This window comes from Crocodylus siamensis, chromosome 2 (assembly GCF_052110815.1).
Source record: "Crocodylus siamensis isolate JL-2025a chromosome 2, ASM5211081v1, whole genome shotgun sequence".
In the NCBI taxonomy this organism is placed as follows: Eukaryota; Metazoa; Chordata; order Crocodylia; family Crocodylidae; genus Crocodylus; species Crocodylus siamensis.
Genome location: NC_143396.1, coordinates 98,063,014 through 98,083,918, shown reverse-complemented (window position 1 = coordinate 98,083,918; position 20,905 = coordinate 98,063,014). Strand labels below are relative to the sequence as shown.

Genomic DNA, 20,905 nt, shown 5'->3' with positions numbered 1-20,905 from the left:
TTTGCAGCCCTGGTTCTGTGGAATGTCATGTCCAACAAAAGGAAATTAAAACCTGTTTAAGAATTATCATTGTTTCTGGTATGATCAGCAATGAAATAATTAATATGAACATTAATATTATTAAATTTCAGGGTTTTTTTTAGGTAGGGGTAAAAAAGCTCAGGTAAGAAACATGTTTTGCACAGTTGCTCTAGAGAGAGCAGGAATTTTCCTTGAAGACAGTCAAGGCACAAGACATCTGAGTGGCTGTATGCTAGCATCTACTCTGAGCTTACTGTAATGGCTACAAACTGCTATAGCTGTGCTTCTTTGGGAGTTTGTTAATCCTCTCTCCATACTTCTGATCCACCCTGGGCTCAACTGTTCCATAGGCAGTTATGTAGCTGCTTGCACTGCCTTTGTAGTTTTACTGCCTTTCTTTAGTTTGTGTTTTGCATCCATAAGGAGGAATGGGGCTTTCCAGTTGATACTGTTGTTTTAGTCTGACAGACTCAGAATCACTGTGTTGTGCGTGTAGTATCTTACCTTTGTAGTTGGATGGAAATACCTCTGTATAAATTGAGAATATAGTTTCATCGTGGAGAACAATCAGTTTCTGCACTACAGTGAAGGACTTCTGCTCTATTTAATACTAGAACTCTTGTTATGAACGGGAGACTCAGAACTTGTTTTTTCTGTTTGGTGCAGAGAAATGGGACTCTGTCTTCTTCATAATTCCTCCAGAGTATTTTGAGTATTTGATAAGACATGCCAGTAGCTTTGCTGGTGGTAGCACAGTGAAACTTAATTGCAATTTAGGCCCCATCTAGGTGTTACAGGTATTGTGTAGCTAACTGGTTCATTCCTCAGTTACCTTCAGACCAGCTACATGTGCAAAGTAGCTTATCGCACAATAAAAAGCTCCAACCAACTATATAGTTAGACGTCAAAATGCATATTAACTTTATAGTTTGTTGCTATTGAGCTTTAATTTGCACGTGTATCAGGGTCTTGCCTGCTGCTGGGAGCACTGTCAACTGACTAGGCTCCCAGCTGCAGGGATGCACTATGCCCAGTGTGAAATGCCAGAGCCCTAGGGACCTCAGTTGCCATCATCTCAAAGACCCAGGGGTGCATGCACACCCACACAGGGCTCCCAGTCCCTGCTGTGCCTTACTCACAGATGGGGCCAAGAGCCCCTCAACTGACTGGGCTCTTGATCCCAGCTGCGTCTCATGCAGACAGGACCGAGAGACCCCACAACTGATGGGACAGTTGGCCTCAGCTGACCCTCACACTTGGTCCAGATCAAGAGCCCCTGCAACTGATGAGGTGCAGACAAGACCGGGAGTCTTGTCAGTTGTGGGGCCTTGGTCATGGTTGCGTAAAGCACAGATGGGGCCAAGAGCCCCACAGTTGCAGGGCTCTTGGCCCCGGCAGTGTATGGTTCCTATAGCTGGGAGCCTCCTCAGCAAAGGGAGCTCCTTGACATGGGAGCCTGCTTCTTGCCAGTGCAGGGAATAGCCCAAGACAGGGCACTAACTGCGTTGGCAATAAGCGATTAATCTAATGTGCAGTCCCCAAATTTCAACTCCTGCCATGCACATGTAGCATTAGATTCAATTGCACCTTTACTTGCACGTGTAGAGCAGGCCTTAGTTCATAGATTTCATAGACATTAGGGCTGGAAGGGACCTCGGAAGATCATTGAGTCCAGCCCCCTGCCCCAGGGGCAGGAAGTCAGCTGGGATCGTGAGATCCCAGCAAGATAAGTATCCAGATTTGTCTTGAAGGTGTTCAATGTAGATGCTTGAGCCACCTCCAGATGCAGGCTATTCCAGACCTTGGGGGCTCGGACAGTGAAGAAGTTCTTCCTTATGTCCAGCCTGAAACGGTCTTGAAGGAGTTTATAACCATTAGGCCTTGTCATCCCTTGGGGGTTCTGGGGTACAACTGTTCCCCCAGATCCTGGTGAACACCCCTGATAAACTTACAGGTGGCCATCAGATTGCACCTGAGCCTGCACTTTTCCAGGCTAGAGTCCCATAGCTCTCAGTCTGTCATTGTAAGGTCTGTTTTCCTGACCTCTGATCATACGCGTGGCTCTTCTCTAGACTCTCTCAAGCTTCTCCACATCCTTTTTGAATTGTGGAGCCCAAAACTGGACGCTGTATTCCAGCTGTGGCCTCACCAAGGCCAAGTACAGTGGGAGAATGACGTCCTGGGATTTGCCGACTTGCATCTATGGATGCAAGTTGGCATTTTGATCACTTTACTAACTGCAGCATCACACTGAAGGCTCGTATTCATTTTGTGGTCAGTCATGAGAGCCCCAAGCCCCTCTCATCTGTAGTGCCAACCAGTGTAGCACTGCCAAGCCTATAAGGATGCTGCAGGCTTTTCCTCCCAAGGTGGAGAACCTTGCATTTTGTGGTGTTAAACACCATCAGGTTCTTGTTCGCCCATTTGCTAAGCCTGTCCAGGTCAGCCTAGATCGCCTTTCTGTCTTCAGGTGTGGATGCTTTGCCCCCAAGTTTGGTGTCATCAGTGAACTTGGCCAGTCTGCTTCTGACTTCAGTGTCCACATAATTAATGAAGATGTTGAACAATATGGGTCCAAGGACAGAGTCTGGGGGACCCCACTGGTTGCAGGGCACCATGACAGTTGACTTCCGTCAACCACCACTCTCTGGGTCCAGCCACGGCGCCTATTCCCCAGCCAGCGGATTGTGGTGGATCTGAGGCTGCAGTTGGCCATTTCTGCCAAGAGATGATCATGGGATACCAGATCGAAGACTTTTTTGAATTCAAGATATATGACATCAATTCCCTCTCCCTTGTCCAGGTGATAGGTCATCTGGTCGTAGAAGGAAATAAGATTGGTCAAGCAAGACCTACCCACAACAAACCTGTGCTGGCTATCCTTCAGGATGTTGCCATTGGCCAGTCCGTTAAGAATGGCCTCTTTAATAATCTTTTCTAAGACCTTCCCTGGGATAGAAGTCAGGCTGATGGGCCTGTAGTTTGCCGGATCCACTTTCCTCTGTTTCTTGAAGGTAGGCACCACATTGGCCTTCTTCCAATCTTCAGGCACTAGTTTTTTATGTTCAGATGGCTTCAGACAACAGTTGGGATGAAATTGGTTGATTGGGTATTTGTAAATTTTATGTTGCAAAAGATTTTTTTTAGTGGTGAAGCTTTATCTTCCAAGTTATGATTATATGAGGTATCAGTGTAATTTTCTTGCTGTAGATTTAATCTGTGTCTACTCATCAACTGTAAGAAGACATTGTAATGTACTATACTTCAGCCTGATACTGCTTAGTGTTTTATCTTAGTTTTGAGTCTTGAATTGTGATTACTTAGATTAGAATTTTGCCGCATTTCATGATGCTGATGGAAATTATACTGCTTTAGGAGCAACCTGATTTTTCACTCTAAGCTCATACTGTATTCCTGCTCTGCTGTTTGAGGTTTGAGGTTGATCATGAGTCATTCTCCACTAGTCTGAACTCATGTGAGTCCCTCCCTCTCCCTTCCCTGCCCATATCCTCCTACCACAAAATTCATGTAGTTTCTTGTTCTGGTGACAGAGCCCTTCTAGGAATTGGTCAGTAAATGGGCTAGCTGTTCCTTCTGTGCTTGACTCTCTGTATTTATTGGCAGTGTGGTGCAGAACGGGTGATGCTGGGAGCAGGAATTCATGGTTTGTTGCTGGAATACTTTCTATGCTTGTGGCCTGCAGTGCCTGGGTGATCTCTTAACATGCTGCAGATAGGCTCTGCCACCTGGTTTGCCCCTGGATCAGGCTGGACTGCTAGGATGTACAGGAAACTTAAGGATTTTCAGTGTAGTCAGTCGATGGGTAAATGGCTTGGGGGTAGTTAAAAGGTCAACCCTAACTAGCAGTGTAAATATAATCAGGGAAGCCAAGTGTGATAAATGATGCAACCTGTGATGCTTGGATTACCTATAGAAAGATACTGCTTTAATGTCCTCCTACCGTTAAATAATCACAGTGTCAGTTAGCAATAAGTGGTGCTGCAAAGGCTTCAAATATGTTTTAACAGATCTTTTTAATCAGCTTTTGTACACTTGTTTTCAGATGTAAAATGGGGCAAGCTTCGTGATTATCAGGTCCGAGGACTGAACTGGCTCATCTCTTTGTATGAGAATGGCATCAATGGTATTCTAGCAGATGAAATGGTATGTAGGTCTTTATGAGAGGGAACATGAAAGCAAGAGACATTATGCAATTTTTGGTTTATTTCAACCACCGCTTCAAACTTTTTTCAAAATACTAAGTGCCAGTGTGATTTACTGAAGTGCCCTTGAATTATTTTTTTTTTAAAGATTGTAGTTAAGGCAAAATCATAACACATTAAACCTATGTGGGTAACATTACTCTAAAAGCATCAGTCCAAATGAACTATGCTAGCAAGCCTTTAAGGAACTGAATTGCTCTGATGTGTTTACCTGACTCAAGGAAATCCAGGCTAAAAAAAAGTTTGTTTGATACAACAGTGTACTTTTTTAAAGCTGTAACTGTTTTAGTTGGGACAATGTTAATAATAAAGCAGCCATGGCAAAGAGCTGCAGAACTAAGAAACTTCCTGAGCAAAAAATGCCAGTATTTACATAGCCAGAAAGTACTGCTAAAAGCCTCATTCTCACTCACCATTGCCACTTCAAGGAACTGGAAGTGAATCATTACCACAGGACCCTCTTTGCTTCGTTATTTTTAAACACTTCTATCCCCAAAGATGAGATAGTGGAGGAAAAAGAGAACAGATTTGCATAAATCTCTCCCATGCCAAGTGAAACTGATAGCCTGGAGACTTATGAGACTTCTGTCCACTCAGTGGTTGCCTTTAGCTGCTTTAAAAGGAGTTAAACCAGAATAACAGAATTCTCATTGCAGTTCTGTGTGTTCTTATGTGGTTTATGGGCATTTCTTTGTAGTGGATTTTAAATTAGCCATTCAGAATTTAACAATTTATAGCATGTGTGTGCTAGAACAAGATCCTTCAGCTTAGGGTAGTAGGATCAAGCAATAAGTAGGAGTGGTGACCGGGTAAGAGCCCCTTGCTGGCCACCAGTTGAACAGCCCCGGTGTGGTATATCTTGGAAAATTCTCTTTGGGAGATGTTTTGAAATTTTTGTTTTCACGTGTTTTCTTTGAATTTACCTTTGAGTTTGCTTAGGGTAGTTTTTAAAGACCACTCAAAATTAACAAATGTTAACTTCCCTTAACAGGGTCTTGGGAAGACGCTGCAAACAATTTCTCTTCTTGGGTATATGAAACACTACAGAAATATTCCAGGTCCTCACATGGTATTAGTTCCTAAATCCACTTTACACAACTGGATGAGTGAGTTCAAAAGATGGGTACCAACACTTCGAGCAGTATGTTTGATAGGTGACAAAGACCAAAGAGTAAGTTTGTGTGTTCTGCTTCTTATTTTTATTTTCTTGTTGGTATTGTCATTCATGATGGACTCAGAATAACAGTTTTTCCATCCTTCAAGCTTTCTGTAGAGTAAGCGTAAGCAGCTATATGGTTGCAGAAATTGGTGTTACAGCAGTACCATTTATATGCCATGAACTTTTGGACAGTGGTATAAGAATGGCTTTGATTTCTTTCACTTCAGCACTTCCTGGACTTGAGGTCCATCTGCTGATTTGTCATTTTGCTGTCTCATTCCTGTTTAAATGGCGGCTCTCTGATTGTGTGGTCAGGGGATCTGCCACACAAGCCTTCAGAAACTGATAGTAGGAGAGTGAAATTCTTTGGGGCAAACTTACATTGAATATGTAAAGCAGTAGTTTGGAAAGCAACACAAGCTCTAGTTTTGGGTTTTGGTTTTGTTTTTTGTCTTTTACTGATCTTTGGTATTGCTTATAAAATTGGGTTGTAGCTTTTTGCAAGTATGGAATCTTCCTCTACGCAAATTTTTCACTGCTCTGACACTAATTCTGTTGGTTCAAAGTGTGATCTTAATCTAAATGTGACTAAAATGGTGCCCCTCTCTTTCTTTAAGAAGTCTGTTCCCTTTTCTTTTCCTTGTCTAAGCAAAATGCAGTGTTGTCCACCTTAATGTGGACAAACTTTTTGTTCAAGTTGTTCTCTTAGAAAACAACAAAACCTGGTTTTGTTCACTATTTTTATTAATACTGCAGAAAAAAACAGGTGTGTTAGAATGTGCAAAGATTTAATATGAAGGTGAATCTATTAAATTATTTACAAATATCTAGTCAATTATAGTTGTGCAATCTCATTAGAGAAAGTAGGATAAAATGGGTGTAACTGGAGTATTAGTTTGCCCTGCAGCATTTTTAGTACATGGGATGGGTGTGTGGACAGAATACACATATTGATTTGCAGAATTATCAGGGCTACTGGTTTAAAAGAATCATACAGGAGAGCACACAAGCCTCTGTGGCTCACCAAAAGAATCCGGGAATGTCTCCTTGCTAAAAAGGAGGCTTATACCCAATGGAAAGAAGGGGTCATCACCAGGGAGGACTATTCTGTAGTTGCTTGGGGATGTAAGGGGGCAGTTAGGAAGGCCAAGGCAGAGGTGGAACTGGGGCTAGCTTCCCAGATTAAGGACAATAAGAAGTCTTTTTTTAAATATATAGGGGGTAAAAAGAAGGTCCCGGGTAATGTGGGGCCCTTGCAGGACGACATGGGAAACTTGGTCGTCACACCAGACAGCAAAGCTAACATGTTCAATGATTTCTTTGCCTCCGTCTTCCTAAGTAGGGACCAGAACAGCCACCTCCCTGCTGGGCCCCCCTCAGGCCCCGGGGGAGGCACACCTGGGCCACGGGTTAGCGAGGATTTAGTTAGGGAGCTTCTGGAGGGGTTGGACGTATTCAAGTCAGCCGGCCTGGATGATCTCCACCCTAGAGTTCTAAAGGAACTGGCCGAGGTCATTGCAAGTCCCCTGACACAACTTTATGAGCACTCGTGGTGCTCTGGTGAGGTACCGGAGGACTGGAAGAGGGCCAACGTGGTCCCCATCTTCAAAAAAGGCAGGAAGGAGGACCCGGGAAACTATAGGCTGGTTAGTCTCACCTCGATCCTAGGCAAGCTGTTTGAGAAAATTATTCTGGCACACATCCAGGAGGGGCCAGCAGGAGACTGCATGCTTAGGGGCAACCAACACGGGTTCATCAGTGGCAGGTCCTGTCAGACCAACCTGGTGGCCTTTTACGATCAGATCACCAGATCATTAGACGCAGGGTTAGCAGTGGATATAATCTTCCTGGACTTCCGGAAGGCTTTTGACACTGTCTCTCACCCTGTTCTCATTAAGAAACTGGGGGACTGTGGTGTAGACACCCACACAGTCAAATGGGTCGCCAGCTGGCTGGAGGGCCGCACCCAGAGGGTGGTAGTGGATGGGTCCTTCTCAGCCTGGAAGGACGTGGGCAGTGGGGTTCCTCAGGGCTTGGTCCTCGGGCCCGCACTGTTCAACATCTTCATCAGCAATTTGGATGAGGGGGTAAAAAGCACCCTGTTCAAATTTGCTGATGACACTCAGATGTGGGGGGACGTGGGTACATTGGAAGGATGCAACAGGCTACAATCAGACCTAGACAGGTTACAAGGGTGGGTGGATGAGAATAGGATGGGTTTCAACACAGACAAGTGCAAGGTGATGCACCTCGGGAGGAACAACCGGCACCATACCTACAGGTTAGGGAACTCCCCTCTTGTCAGCACGGAGGTGGAAAGGGATCTGGGGGTCATCAATGACTCCAAGATGAACATGGGCCGGCAGTGTGGTGAGGCAGTTAGGAAGGCCAGCCACACCTTGGCATGCATCCACAGATGCATCTCGAGCAGGTCCAAGGAGGTGATCCTCCCCCTCTATGCGGCACTGGTCAGGCTGCAGCTGGAGTATTGCATCCAGTTCTGGGTGCCACACTTCAAGAGGGATGTGGACAGCATGGAGAGGGTCCAGAGGAGGGCCACTCGTATGATCAGGGGACAACAGGGCAGGCCCTATGAGGACAGGCTATGGGACCTGAACCTGTTCAGCCTCCAAAAGAGAAGGCTGAGGGGGGATCTTGTGGCCTGTTATAAACTAGTTAGGGGGGGATAAGCAGGCATTGGGGGAGTCCCTGTTCCCCCGAGCACTGCCAGGAGTGACCAGGAATAACGGTCACAAGCTGGCAGAGGGTAGGTTTAGGTTAGATATCAGGAGGCGCTACTTCACAGTCAGGGCGGCTAGGGTCTGGAACCAGCTTCCAAGAGAAGTGGTGCAGGCTCCTACCCTGGGGGTGTTTAAGAGGAGGTTAGATGAACATCTTGCTGGGGTCATTTGTCCCCAGTACTCTTTCCTGCCATGGCAGGGGGTCGGACTAGATGATCTGCTCAGGTCCCTTCCGACCCTAGAAACTATGAAATTATACAAGTAATAAATTCAGTCTGAAAAGAGTTGATAATTCAAAGCAGTAGTTTCAGACTTGTTCCTTTATCATTCCTTTATCATTTGCAATTTTTTTCTCTTTTCTCTCTTGTTCAGTTGAGTCAAAGTCTTAATACCTATACAGTTTTTTTAATATGAATTCTTCCATAGCTTTCCCTAGATGAGAGCAGTCTGTATCTCAGTTTCTGTTAATTGGCGTAAGTCACACCTGGGGTTCAGCTATTTAAAATCAAATAATCCCAATATGCTCCAAGAGCAGTTCAGATACTTGTGTTTTTTAATTTTATAGTTTAACCATTCAAAAACTAAATGTGCTTAGCTTACCTCAGTTTTTAGAGTGAGGGATTTTTTTTTATTTTCCCCAAGCCTTTTGTCATCCTTACTTGAGACAGAGAGAAAATGGTCCAGGTCTATTTGGCAGATTCCAAAGACTAGAGTGGATATTCATTATATTGAGGCTGTAATGATATTATTTTTAGCTACTAATTCAGCAACAACTTTGTTCTAAAAATTAGGCATACATTTTTGTTTGTATCTATTTGCATGAGGTTTTGTTTCTTGTTTTGGACTTTTTTATTATAAAAATGATAATTATCAGAAATTAACTTCCATTGTTTTCTTTTCTATCCAGGCTGCCTTTGTCCGTGATGTATTGTTACCAGGAGAATGGGATGTCTGTGTTACATCTTATGAAATGCTTATTAAAGAGAAATCTGTCTTCAAAAAATTTAACTGGAGATACTTGGTTATAGATGAAGCCCACAGGATCAAAAATGAAAAGTCAAAGGTAATTTAGTTAAAGTTAAAGCAGATGTGAATGGATTTCATCAACACTTTTATAATACATTCCGTTAATAACTGTCCTGTTATTTCAGTTATCGGAAATTGTGAGAGAATTCAAGACTACAAATCGGCTGCTATTAACTGGAACTCCACTTCAGAACAACTTACATGAACTCTGGGCACTTCTAAACTTTCTTTTGCCAGATGTTTTTAACTCATCTGAAGTAAGTCTTATTTTTTTCGTCCTTCCTTCAACAAAGATAATTTCTAAGTGCAACTGCCCTTTTTTGCAGATTGTTCTTTTTCCTTTTGGAACTTGAAATCATGACAGATGAATTCACATTTTTGCGAATTATCCAAGTTCATTATTGCCTGGCTATATAGTTAGTAACAGCTCTTCTGTGTAAATATCAGTGCCAAGAAGAGCGCAACCAAACAAAAAGCATTACAAAGAAAAATGTATTAGACGTTTTTGCATTGACTGAGTGTCCATCATTTGTTTCTTGTGATTGAAAGCTGTAATAGGTGGAGCAAATTGTCCTGTATCATGTCCCCTGTGCAGGCTGTTTTAAAGTGTACTGTGCATGTAATGGACATAATACAGGTTAGCAACTTGGTGAAACTCCCAAAGACGAAATAACATGCTGAATTGCTAGTTCAGCTGTAGAAATGTTCATTCCAGAAGGCATGTTTGAATTAACCTGCCATGTTTTGAGCTTAATTTGAGAGAGATGTTTCCTGCAGACTTGTCCCATTTAAAGCTTCTGCTAAACTGATACTTCAGGATAGAAACATCACTCGGTGGCATGTTATATGTTGGCCAGTGATTTTTAACCAGGTGCCATGGCACCTTGTAGTGCCTTGAAATCCTTTCAGGGGTGCTGCAGGGTCCCATGCAGTGATAGCACCTTTATCTTGTGAAAAACATTTGCATAGCCAAACCCAGAAATTTTAAATAGAAATCCATACTATTGAAAACATTCTGACCTGCTGTGGTCTTTCTCAGTTCTTTGCAACAGAAGACTTGCTCTATTATTTTTTCTTTAGTTAAAAAAACAAATGAAAATTAAGAGCTGGTATTTTCTGAAAGAAACCTTGGCTGTGTCCAGATGAGCATGGCTGTGTGGTATGCACATTCAACTGTTCTCCATCCTGCAAGGGAGCAGTATGGTTTTTTATTTTGGTTTTTTTTTTAAAACTCCTGGATGTTGAGGGGTCAAAAAAAACCTGCGCAAAAAAAAGAAGAAAAAAGCTGGAGCAGTGCACAGGGGGGTAGCGTGTACTGCTCAAAACGGGAGTCTGGCTGGCTGAGCCAAGTTCCAGCTGGCAGCCAGGCTCCAAGTGGGAGGATCTCCAATGCTGCAGGCCCAGGAAGCGCCCTGGGCACCAGGTAAGACTGCTGGGCCAGTCCAGTGCTGGCCCCAGCCTCTCCTATCCCACCTGGCATAAGCTACCACATGCCAGAGGGTGCATAGCACAGGTATTCCCTGGGGCCAACTAGCAGCAGCACAAGCTGCTGCTAGTTGTTCCCAGGGAATCAAATGTCCATGCTTGTGTGAATATGGCTCTTGAGTCTAACAAGGTTAAGGACCACTGTTGTAGGTAAAGCATTGTAATACTGGAAGATAAGTTGTTACTTAGGTTCGTATAAGTGCTTTAATGGTGAGAAGTTTTGTTTGTTGCCATTAATTAACTATGCTTTCTAGGTACAATGAAGCAATTCTTATATATATCAATTTATTTTTTTTCCCATATAGGACTTTGATTCATGGTTTGATACAAACAACTGTCTTGGAGATCAAAAACTAGTGGAGCGGCTCCATATGGTAAGTCTATTCCACTTTACTATAAGTGGCATATCCATATAATTAAGGTAGTATAGATTAATGTCTAACTTGAAATATTTTGTGATTTTTTATTTTTATTTTTTTTTTAATGTACAATCTATGTTCTGTAATGAAAAATGTTAGTAGAAAATACAATTTTCTATCAATAGCTTCAATAGGAATATTCAGTCAGTACTAGTCATGCAAGTTTATCAGACACTGGAAAATGAAACTTACTGTTAGCAAAATGAAACAGGTTAATCTAAATTTTTGTTCAAGTTGAAACAAATACATTGAAAGTACTACAAATTGGATCTTTAAGAAGGGAGCTTGAAATGAAAGTAGAAGTTTAAGGAGGGCTGGTACAGCCATCTGGATTGGCACAGAACTCTTGCCAGTATATTGGTGGGAAGAAAGGTTGAGCAGTATTTTTGGGATGTTATGTTTGTCACGTTCTGGCTGGTGCTTGACACTCATCATTTTCCCTATCTAGAAACTTTTCACATCTACATTGGCATTTTACTCTTTGAAACATCTTCATGCAGCATGGCCATCTCTAGTTTCTTGCTGCGTGTCAAGAAAGGCATGATGATATTTTCTTCCTTTTAAAAGCGGCACATAGCTTTGGATTGTCAGGATGAATCTTTGAGCCCTTAGAGAAAATTCAGCTATGTTCTCTTGGAAAATGAGTGGTTTCTATTGATCAGTTAGGTTTTTTTTCAGAGGACCTGGTGCCAGGTTTCAGATTGTCATGATGGGGGGAAAAATACCAACGGTGTGAATGGATTAGCTTCCATAAATATATTCTGAGAGTCAGCTACTAGGTTGGGATCTCTATGAAACTAAGAGTGAAAGTTGCATTTCTCTCCTTAATTGAAACTCAGCCTCAAAATTCAATCTTTCCCAGGTGCTGCGGCCTTTCCTTTTGCGTCGTATAAAGGCTGATGTGGAAAAGAGTTTGCCTCCAAAGAAGGAAGTTAAGATTTATGTCGGTCTCAGCAAAATGCAACGGGAATGGTAATCTAGACACTTACTTGTATTACTGTTAAAATTTGGAAATCTTCTGCTTCTATAGAGAGAAGCTGCAATTTTTTGTAGATCTTGATATAATTTTCTGATGCATTTCATTATTCCCAGCTAGCCATGTATTTCCTTGTGGATTTTTTCTATAGAGATTGAATTGGAGTGTATACTTATTAGCTAGCTTTTCCCATGAAGTAGAAGAAAGTTGGTGAATTAGTTCTTTGTACAGCAGAACTAGGCCTTCCCATAATTTCATTATCACTTTTGATACAGGTATACGCGAATCCTAATGAAGGATATAGATATATTGAATTCTGCTGGGAAACTGGACAAAATGAGATTATTGAACATCTTGATGCAATTGCGAAAATGTTGCAATCATCCTTACCTTTTTGATGGAGCAGAACCTGGCCCACCTTACACAACAGATATGCATTTGGTTACCAACAGTGGCAAAATGGTAGTTTTAGACAAGTTGTTACCAAAATTGAAAGAGCAAGGTATGTATCTTCTTTTTATTTACTTGATTATTTTAGTTTCTTTCCTTTCTTTGATACGAGGGCTGCCTAATTGGACTCTAGATGGAATTTAAATTTCCAGGAGCTGCTGCTTATTTTAATCTCTTCTGAGGGTGCACAGAAGAATGTTGTAGTGTTGTTGCTGGCTTTCAGTATAACATCTACTAGTCAAATCTGGATAATTCAAACTTTTTTTTGTAGTTTATTGATGTTAAAGAGAACTCATGGAGGCTACAGGGTGGCCTTGTAAGTAATCCCATATTTCACTTAAATGAGGCTCACTAACATATAACATTCCTAACCTTCTCATTTTGAATGGCATTTATAAATATTCCATTTGGTCACTTGGACAACAAAGGAGAAAGAAGGCAGCATAACAAAGAAAATCACTACTTTAACAGTTACATACATCTGCATCCTCCCCTATTTTTAAAATATTTTTATAAGTACTTTATAGTTTATTGATATAATTTACCTTTATAATTACTTGAACTTTTAAGAATAGGAAGGTTCTTATTTTACAGGTTCATCAACATATCTAAACAAAAAGTAGATATAATGAATTTAGTGTAACATAGACCTTTGCCTGTACTGGTCACTGGACTGATTGCTAGACAATTTAAAGTTGAATTGCCATATGAAGTATGCTTTGGGAACCTAGTAGAAATGGCAAAGGCATAACTGGGGTCATATGAGCACAGTATTCTCTCCTGCCATGGGCAGGGGGTCGGACTTGATGATCTGCTTAGGTCCCTTCCGACCCTACATCTATGAATCTATGAATTCAGCAGCTTGTTTTCTCAGCAATATCAGCTGGGAAAAATGTTGGGTTAAAGTTTCTGCCAGAAGTATACAGCTGTGATGTTCTGCTTACTGCACTGGCTTCCCATAAAATACCAAGTTGTAGTCAAAGCTTTGGTTATAACCATCAAATTTCTCCATGGAAATGTTGCAAAATACCTTGGAGAACACCACTCGTTCAGTGGCTGTATTCTTGGAGATTCATAAAAATGTTGTTTTGAAGAAGAAGCTCATGGAAGTGAGGAAACTGCTTTTTGGTAATAAGGGCCAAGGTCTTGAAATGCACTACTATAAGAGATTGGATTTACCACAAAGTGTACTCAAAATAAATTTGAAATTCACTTCTTCAACAGTATATTTTTAGGCATAACTTTACGTAGCAGAGAAGGAGTAAAAATCAGGAGGGGAGACTGCCATAAAGAAAAAAGCAGCTGTCAAGCATAGACATGTAACCTAGAATTAGTATCCTGGCATCTTCCAAGAAACTGAAAACTAGGGTTTTGCCATAAGATCGATCGTATATAAATCAAAGTTATGAAATGTTAGGAGTTGTTTTGCTTGAGACATAGCTGCATGCACTGCATCTGTTGTAGGTGTTTCATGTGGCACTTGTCCTTCAGTACTAGGTAAAATTGATGTGTATTCAAATAAAAAAAATATATAATTTTGATTATGTTCTTGCTTTCTGCATTGGAAAGTATCACAATGAGTTGCAAATAGAAAAATCCATTGTGACCAAGTTTGCTAGCATTAGACGCTTGAAGCAAGTCAGGCATGTGTACTTCTGTTTGTGATTGCATTGTAGCAGAACATATTTGATTACTGGGTTTAGGCAGACATTTAAAAACACGTGATTCTAAAAACTATATTAAAATCAGCAGTCTAAAATGCTTTTGACAAACTTTATATTTAAAATAATACATTAACTTTTAGTGTTTGAAAATGACTGTGGAACCCTGATTTTAAGTGACATTTTAATGAAAAGTTGGAGAGAGAGAGAAAATTGCCAGTGGTGAAACGTAACCAATTTAAAATCTAGCATATATGGCAGCGTATTTCTATAATTCACCAAAGTTTCATGTTTAAAAGAGAGTTTCAATAGTTTACATTGTTCAAATTTCAAATTCTTATGTTCATAGTCTAAATTAGGAAGGTTGGAACAGAGGGTAATAATTAAAATTGAACTGAAAATATATAGTTTTCCTCATATTTACATTTCAAAAGAGATACATTTTGAAAGACAGATAATAGAGGCCATTGCTTTTAGCCCCTTTCAGTTCTGACTTTTTCAAGTTATGGTAAATCACTTTATTTTAATCTATAAAGTTTTATAGTTAAAGTAAACTGTTCTTTTCGTACAATCCTTTTCTGTTAATTTGTTTAAATCTTGCATTTTTCCACCAACAGGTTCACGAGTATTAATCTTCAGTCAGATGACTAGAGTACTAGACATACTGGAAGATTACTGCATGTGGAGAAATTATGAATATTGTAGATTGGATGGACAGACACCTCATGATGAGAGACAAGTGAGCACTTTAAAACTTAGGATATGTTTGTATAGTCTTAAAATACAGACACATGCATTGATTTGTTTGTTGTTTTTGTAGGCTTCCATAAATGCATATAATGAGCCTGGTAGCTCAAAGTTTGTGTTCATGTTGAGTACACGTGCTGGTGGTCTTGGAATAAATTTGGCAACTGCTGATGTTGTAATTCTTTATGATTCAGACTGGAATCCACAAGTAGATCTTCAAGCTATGGTAAGACTTCATAGACCGATACATATTCCATGGAAACTAATGTTTCTTGCAGAACTGCTGTACTAATCTGTTTCATATTTGATCCCATATTTATCTATTTCAGTGCTTTTAAAATTAAGATTGCCTAATGTGTTCCTGAAGTACCATATTTACTCAAATATAAGATGAGATTTGCCCCCAGTCAGCATGGGGGGGAAAAAGTTATTTGTCTTGCATTCACATATAACAAAACCTCATTAAATGCATTGTCTGTCATTGAGCTGCTGTCACAAGCAGTATATGCTCAGTAATGGAAACCAACTACAAAGTTGATTTAAATGTAGCCAACACTAAGCATGATTATAAAACACATGGCTCATATTGGGTAAACATCCTGATGGGAACCCACTGCTAGGATAGCTTAGTGCAGCTCACCTGAATAAAATATATAATGGAGACTATTCCTTTCAGCCCCCTTCAGTTCTGACTCTTTCAAGTTATGGTAAGTCACTACACTTGAATACATTTCAACTTCCTCTTCGCTCCCTCAGCTGAGCTACGCCTGTCTTTCCTATCTCTAATGATCCCTGTTTGATCAGTAGCCTTATGTCTGGCAAATATAGCCCTAAACAGTTCACCTAGAATCTTTCTGTTGCCCCTCTCTCAGCCTGTTGCATATGATTAGTGTGGCTGCTCCTGCAAGGTGAAGCTGGATGAGATTGCCCTGTGCCTCATCTGCATATAAACTTTTAGAGGATCCCAGGACTTGACAAGAACACCTGGTTCTAATAATGAGTAAGGACTAATTAGCACGTGGCATACACACACATACTGAGCAGTGCTGACCTATGAGGTCATGGTGTGAAATACTGTTGATTCTCTTGTGGGGCCTCGCCCACTGCACTGTATAGTAACTCATTAGTCTTTTGGCTTTGGACTAATCATGCATAGTTTGTACTATGTGTAAGTAGGTACAAAAGTGCTGCTTAAGTGTTTTATGGAATACTGTGCTAAAACTTGTCAGAGCTTCAAAACTGGTGAACTGCATCAATTCTGGCTGAACTAAATCTGTGGGTATCCATATTAATTTGCCTGTATGTTTATTTCAAAGTCAGTGTTTTCAAATTTGCCCTTCACTTCCATGTGCAGGGAGGGCAGGTTCTTTAAAGTAAGGGGGAGGGGCAGAAGGGGGCTGCAGGGGGAAGATGACTGCTGCTGTAGCAGCAGGAAGGAGACACATTCAAGGCAAATCTCCAATAATTAGATTCTATATCTGGAAAACTGTAAGACATTTATAAATTTCCCATGTAGAGAATCTAATTATTGGAGGCTCATTGTATATTCAGAGTAGTCTTATATAAAAGTAAATATGGTAGTTCAAGTTTAAAGAGACAGTAGGATCAAACTTGACCTAAAACTTGAAGCTTTTGTTTTGTTTTTAAAGTTATGGTATATATTATATTTCTAATAATAGCTAAGTTTTGGAACAGTCATTTTTTAAATAAATATGCACTTGGTGAGTTTGCAGTCCTGAACACGATGCTTGCTCCTAAGCAGAACGCTGTTCTAGGCGAGGAAATCCGAAAGGGAAACGAATCAATAATAAAAGGCACATTTTTTTAGGTAATAAGATGGCAGCATTATAATGCAATTAATTTTTAAGAAATAGGTACGTCTTAAATCTGTGTAAAAGGACATGGGTTAGGATACATCACTTTAGAGTTATTGCTTCAGTCAGTTTTCTTTTTCCTAAGTTTGATTGTAAAGGTGCACCTAATCCTTTAAAAAAAAAAAAAAAAAAATCAACTTACATGTAGAGAGCAGCGTATTGACTTGTATAAAACAATAATGCTTTTTAGAAACTGCTCGTGTTAAAGGTCTGTATAACAATATACATGCATGGAAACTGGAGTTCTGAATGTAGATTGGCACACATTAAATTTTGAGCGTTCCAGCTGGGTTGCAGATACTTTCAGATAGGCTTGATGCAATGTTTTTAGAAGAATGGCATGTAAATGTTTAGTTTGGACCAGTGCATGCAAGTTAGTCAGATTCCCATTAAAAATCAAGGTACACACATTGAATAGACATGGTGATTGGAACAAGCAATTGAAAAAAGTGCTGGGTTCTCCATTTCTCAGTGTTGCTATGACAAGACTCCAGAAGATGCTTTAATTCAACAAAAGTTGTTGGGCTTAATTCAGGGATACCTGACTAACTTTTCTAACCTGTGTCATACAGGAGCTCAATCTGGTGGTTCTAATAGTACACTTCTGACTTCTACTACATGTAAAATCTGAGATTAAAAATTTGTACATTTAATTTTTGGTAGGAATTTTAAGCTAAGTTGTATACAAGCTTTGTCCTTTATACAAATAAGTGCAGTTTTGAGTGGTCATGTTAACAGGGTTTCTGCAAGGGCTTTGACCTGAAAAGCATAAATTAACAAATGAATATGGAAACCCTCTTAAAATTCACTTAAATTTGAGCAATAATTTTATATAGCCATGCTTGAATGCAAGTGTCAGATTTACTGTGCTAAAGTAAACGGTGTGAGGCTTTTACTTGATTCTTTTCCTAGGATCGTGCACATAGAATTGGCCAGACAAAGACTGTTAGAGTGTTCAGGTTTATCACGGACAATACTGTGGAGGAAAGAATAGTTGAACGAGCAGAAATGAAGCTCCGGTTGGATTCTATTGTCATTCAACAGGGTGAGTATATTGAATCAGCTTTTCTTCTCATGCACTTTATTTTTCTTCTTTGCCTCCCTCTTTTTTCATTAACTTGTAATGAAAATTACAATTAGTTGATGGTTGGATGTTTTATTTATTTATTTCCTTTTGACTTCAGCGGTGCCAATAAGTTACACCCTCTCTCTTCAGATAATGGAGTGGATGGTGTTTTTTCATTTTCTGAAATGAAGTGGGTTTTCGATATAATTGAATTTCTCATTGCATCACTGTGGAGGGCCCTCAACTCCCTAAAAATTACAATAAACAGAAGAAGATTGGTTGGCAAGGGCAATTTAAGCCTTCTGTTTCTTTATGGGCATGTCTATGTGAGATGCATTAATGCACATTAGCTTAATTTATTGGTCATTAAGGGCATGTATCTGTATGTGCAAGCTCTTAATACACATTAAAAATGGCGAATTTAGGCTAATCAGGCCTAAATTTGGTAGTTGCATTTGCAGGTATCAAATTTAGGCGCGATTAGTTAGAGCACATTAACACATGTATTAGACACAACCTGGCACTAATTTCAGTGCCAGGTCTGCCCAGCCACTAGGGGTACATGGCAGGGCTACAGGTACTTGGCACCACTAACTTTAATGCCAAGCCCTGCACATGTAGGCATCTGTCAAAAATCACTTAATGTGCATTAAATTTAGTGCTTAAATGCATGCGCAGATGCACCCTATGAGCAGTTTTAGAGTAGTGAAATATAGATGACTGAGCAAGGAAAAATGTGATAACGTAATTGCTTTGATTTAACTTGAAATTGGCTAACTTAAAAAAAATACTGTTGTCACATTCACATGATGATTTTCACTTAAAACTAGAGCCCAGGAACAAAAAGCTAGGTGAAATGTTGTGTCCACTGGTGTACACCATATAGGCTTTTGTTTATTATTATGAGGGAAGGAAAGTGAAAGAAATATTTATTTAAAAACAATGGAAATTGTTCCTATGACTGAATTCTACGTATACAAAAATTATTAAGCATAGAAGTATGGAGGAGTTAGCAAGTAGTCTTTTCATTTTTGATATTTTCAAATCATTATGCAGATCATTGGTGTGAAGTCATGCTTTGTCTCAAACTAATGTAAACTCTTCAGTAAATTATTGTCTCTCTCTTGCTTTTTTTTTTTTAGGAAGACTGGTGGATCAGAACCTGAATAAACTAGGGAAAGATGAAATGTTGCAGATGATTAGACATGGAGCCACACATGTGTTTGCCTCAAAGGAGAGTGAGATTACTGATGAAGATATTGATCATATTCTGGAAAGAGGTGCAAAGAAGGTGAGGTGTAGTTTAAAGAAACTGGAGATGTTCAAATTATCGTCATAGATTAAGGTTACAAATATAATCAAAACTATTTCAAGCTCAAACTTAAATATTATATCAGGAGCATAGCTTATGACAGACGATATCTACTAGTAAAAACCTTAAGAATCTCATCCTGAATTTTTAGTATGCATCTATAAACTAATTTTTTAATTTTTTTTTAAATCTCTGATTACTTTTTCAGACTGCAGAAATGAATGAAAAACTTTCAAATATGGGTGAAAGTTCACTGAGAAATTTTACTATGGATACAGAGTCCAGTGTATACAATTTTGAAGGAGAAGATTACAGAGAGAAGCAAAAGGTAACATCTACATCTTTCTTGGACAAAGTCCTGCTTTTTGGTAGTTGAACCATAACTCGTTTGCTGCTTGCTGTTGGCTTGAACACATGAGGCATAATATCAAGATGAGCTTAAAAGTTAAATGTATAGAGAGCAATTATTAAAGGTACTGTGAAATTGTGTAAAATGCTGTATGTCTCATTTATTTTGTTATATTATAGATGGCATTCACAGAGTGGATTGAGCCACCCAAACGAGAAAGAAAAGCCAACTATGCTGTTGATGCTTACTTCAGAGAAGCTCTTCGTGTCAGTGAGCCAAAAGCGCCAAAGGTGAATTGGCAAATAATTAATATATGGGTAACAGATGGAAGTTCAGGGAAACCAAATTTAACTTCATAAAAATTCCCACTTATGAAAATGAATATTATGAATTAAGTGAACATTAAAGATACAAACTGTGGGATGGCCTGCTTAGCATAGAAATTGGAGGGAGAAGAGAAACGAGGCTTTTTAATTTTGAAAGCTCTAAACAAGATAAAATAATTTTATTTAAAACAAGACATTCTGAATACATGAGCACTGCACTTTAAGTGACTGAGTTTTTTGTAAGCTTTTTGGTCAATTCTTCAGCCTTCCAGTAGTCTTGTTATTTAATTACTGAATTTGTAGGACATAACTTACTAGAAATGAAAGCAGTAAAACAGAGTGCTTCTATCATTGTTGTACAGTAGTTTTCATCATGCACTGTTTTCAAGTGATGTATGCTGGTATATACCTGCTGTGACTTGTTGGTAAGGCTGTTATCATGCTCTCCTGTAACCAAACCTCTAGTTTCTGGGAAGGTCTGAAAATGAACATTGTTTTAGATGTAAGATGCTTTCTGAAATAAATGCAATTAAAGGTAAGAGGTAACATACTGTGTCAAAAGTAAAATCTGTCTGTCTCTCCTAGGCTCCACGACCTCCAAAGCAGCCTAATGTTCAAGACTTCCAGTTCTTTCCACCACGTTTGTTTGAACTACTGGAAAAAGAGATTCTGTATTACAGAAAAACAATTGGGTACAAGGTAATAGATTTGCATAATAATTAACTTAGTTCTCTTCTAACATAACATTGACAATGGCAGTTAAAGGGGGTGACAGTGTATGCTACTGCATTGTTCAGTTAGTTCAAGTGGTGTAAAATTACTTTGTTGGAAAGTAAATTAGAATCATTATCTGAGGAATTTTGGGGTCTGAAATGGAATTTTATCAGACTTTACGTAATCTAAAACTTTTCAGGTACCTCGTAATCCTGACCTGCCAAATGCAGCCCAAGCACAAAAGGAAGAACAGCTTAAAATTGATGAAGCTGAACCTCTTAATGATGAAGAATTAGAAGAAAAAGAGAAATTACTAACCCAGGTAAGGTCACTCCTTCAAGAGGATCTCCAATTAA

The 20,905-nt window shown here is 39.7% G+C and overlaps 1 protein-coding gene across 1 annotated transcript in view; it reads left to right on the top strand.

Annotated features, from left to right (window-relative positions):
- SMARCA5 (SNF2 related chromatin remodeling ATPase 5) overlaps positions 1 to 20,905 on the top strand; it is a 43,379-nt gene that overhangs the window by 15,270 nt on the left and 7,204 nt on the right. The window contains exons 5-19 of the mRNA XM_090036454.1: positions 4,085 to 4,185; positions 5,236 to 5,415; positions 9,052 to 9,207; positions 9,296 to 9,427; positions 10,961 to 11,029; positions 11,937 to 12,046; positions 12,326 to 12,552; positions 14,779 to 14,900; positions 14,982 to 15,134; positions 17,695 to 17,827; positions 18,991 to 19,139; positions 19,369 to 19,488; positions 19,689 to 19,799; positions 20,421 to 20,534; positions 20,749 to 20,871. Of these exons, the coding sequence (XP_089892580.1) occupies positions 4,085 to 4,185; positions 5,236 to 5,415; positions 9,052 to 9,207; positions 9,296 to 9,427; positions 10,961 to 11,029; positions 11,937 to 12,046; positions 12,326 to 12,552; positions 14,779 to 14,900; positions 14,982 to 15,134; positions 17,695 to 17,827; positions 18,991 to 19,139; positions 19,369 to 19,488; positions 19,689 to 19,799; positions 20,421 to 20,534; positions 20,749 to 20,871 (2,000 nt within the window). The remainder of the gene's footprint in view (positions 1 to 4,084; positions 4,186 to 5,235; positions 5,416 to 9,051; positions 9,208 to 9,295; positions 9,428 to 10,960; positions 11,030 to 11,936; positions 12,047 to 12,325; positions 12,553 to 14,778; positions 14,901 to 14,981; positions 15,135 to 17,694; positions 17,828 to 18,990; positions 19,140 to 19,368; positions 19,489 to 19,688; positions 19,800 to 20,420; positions 20,535 to 20,748; positions 20,872 to 20,905) is intronic.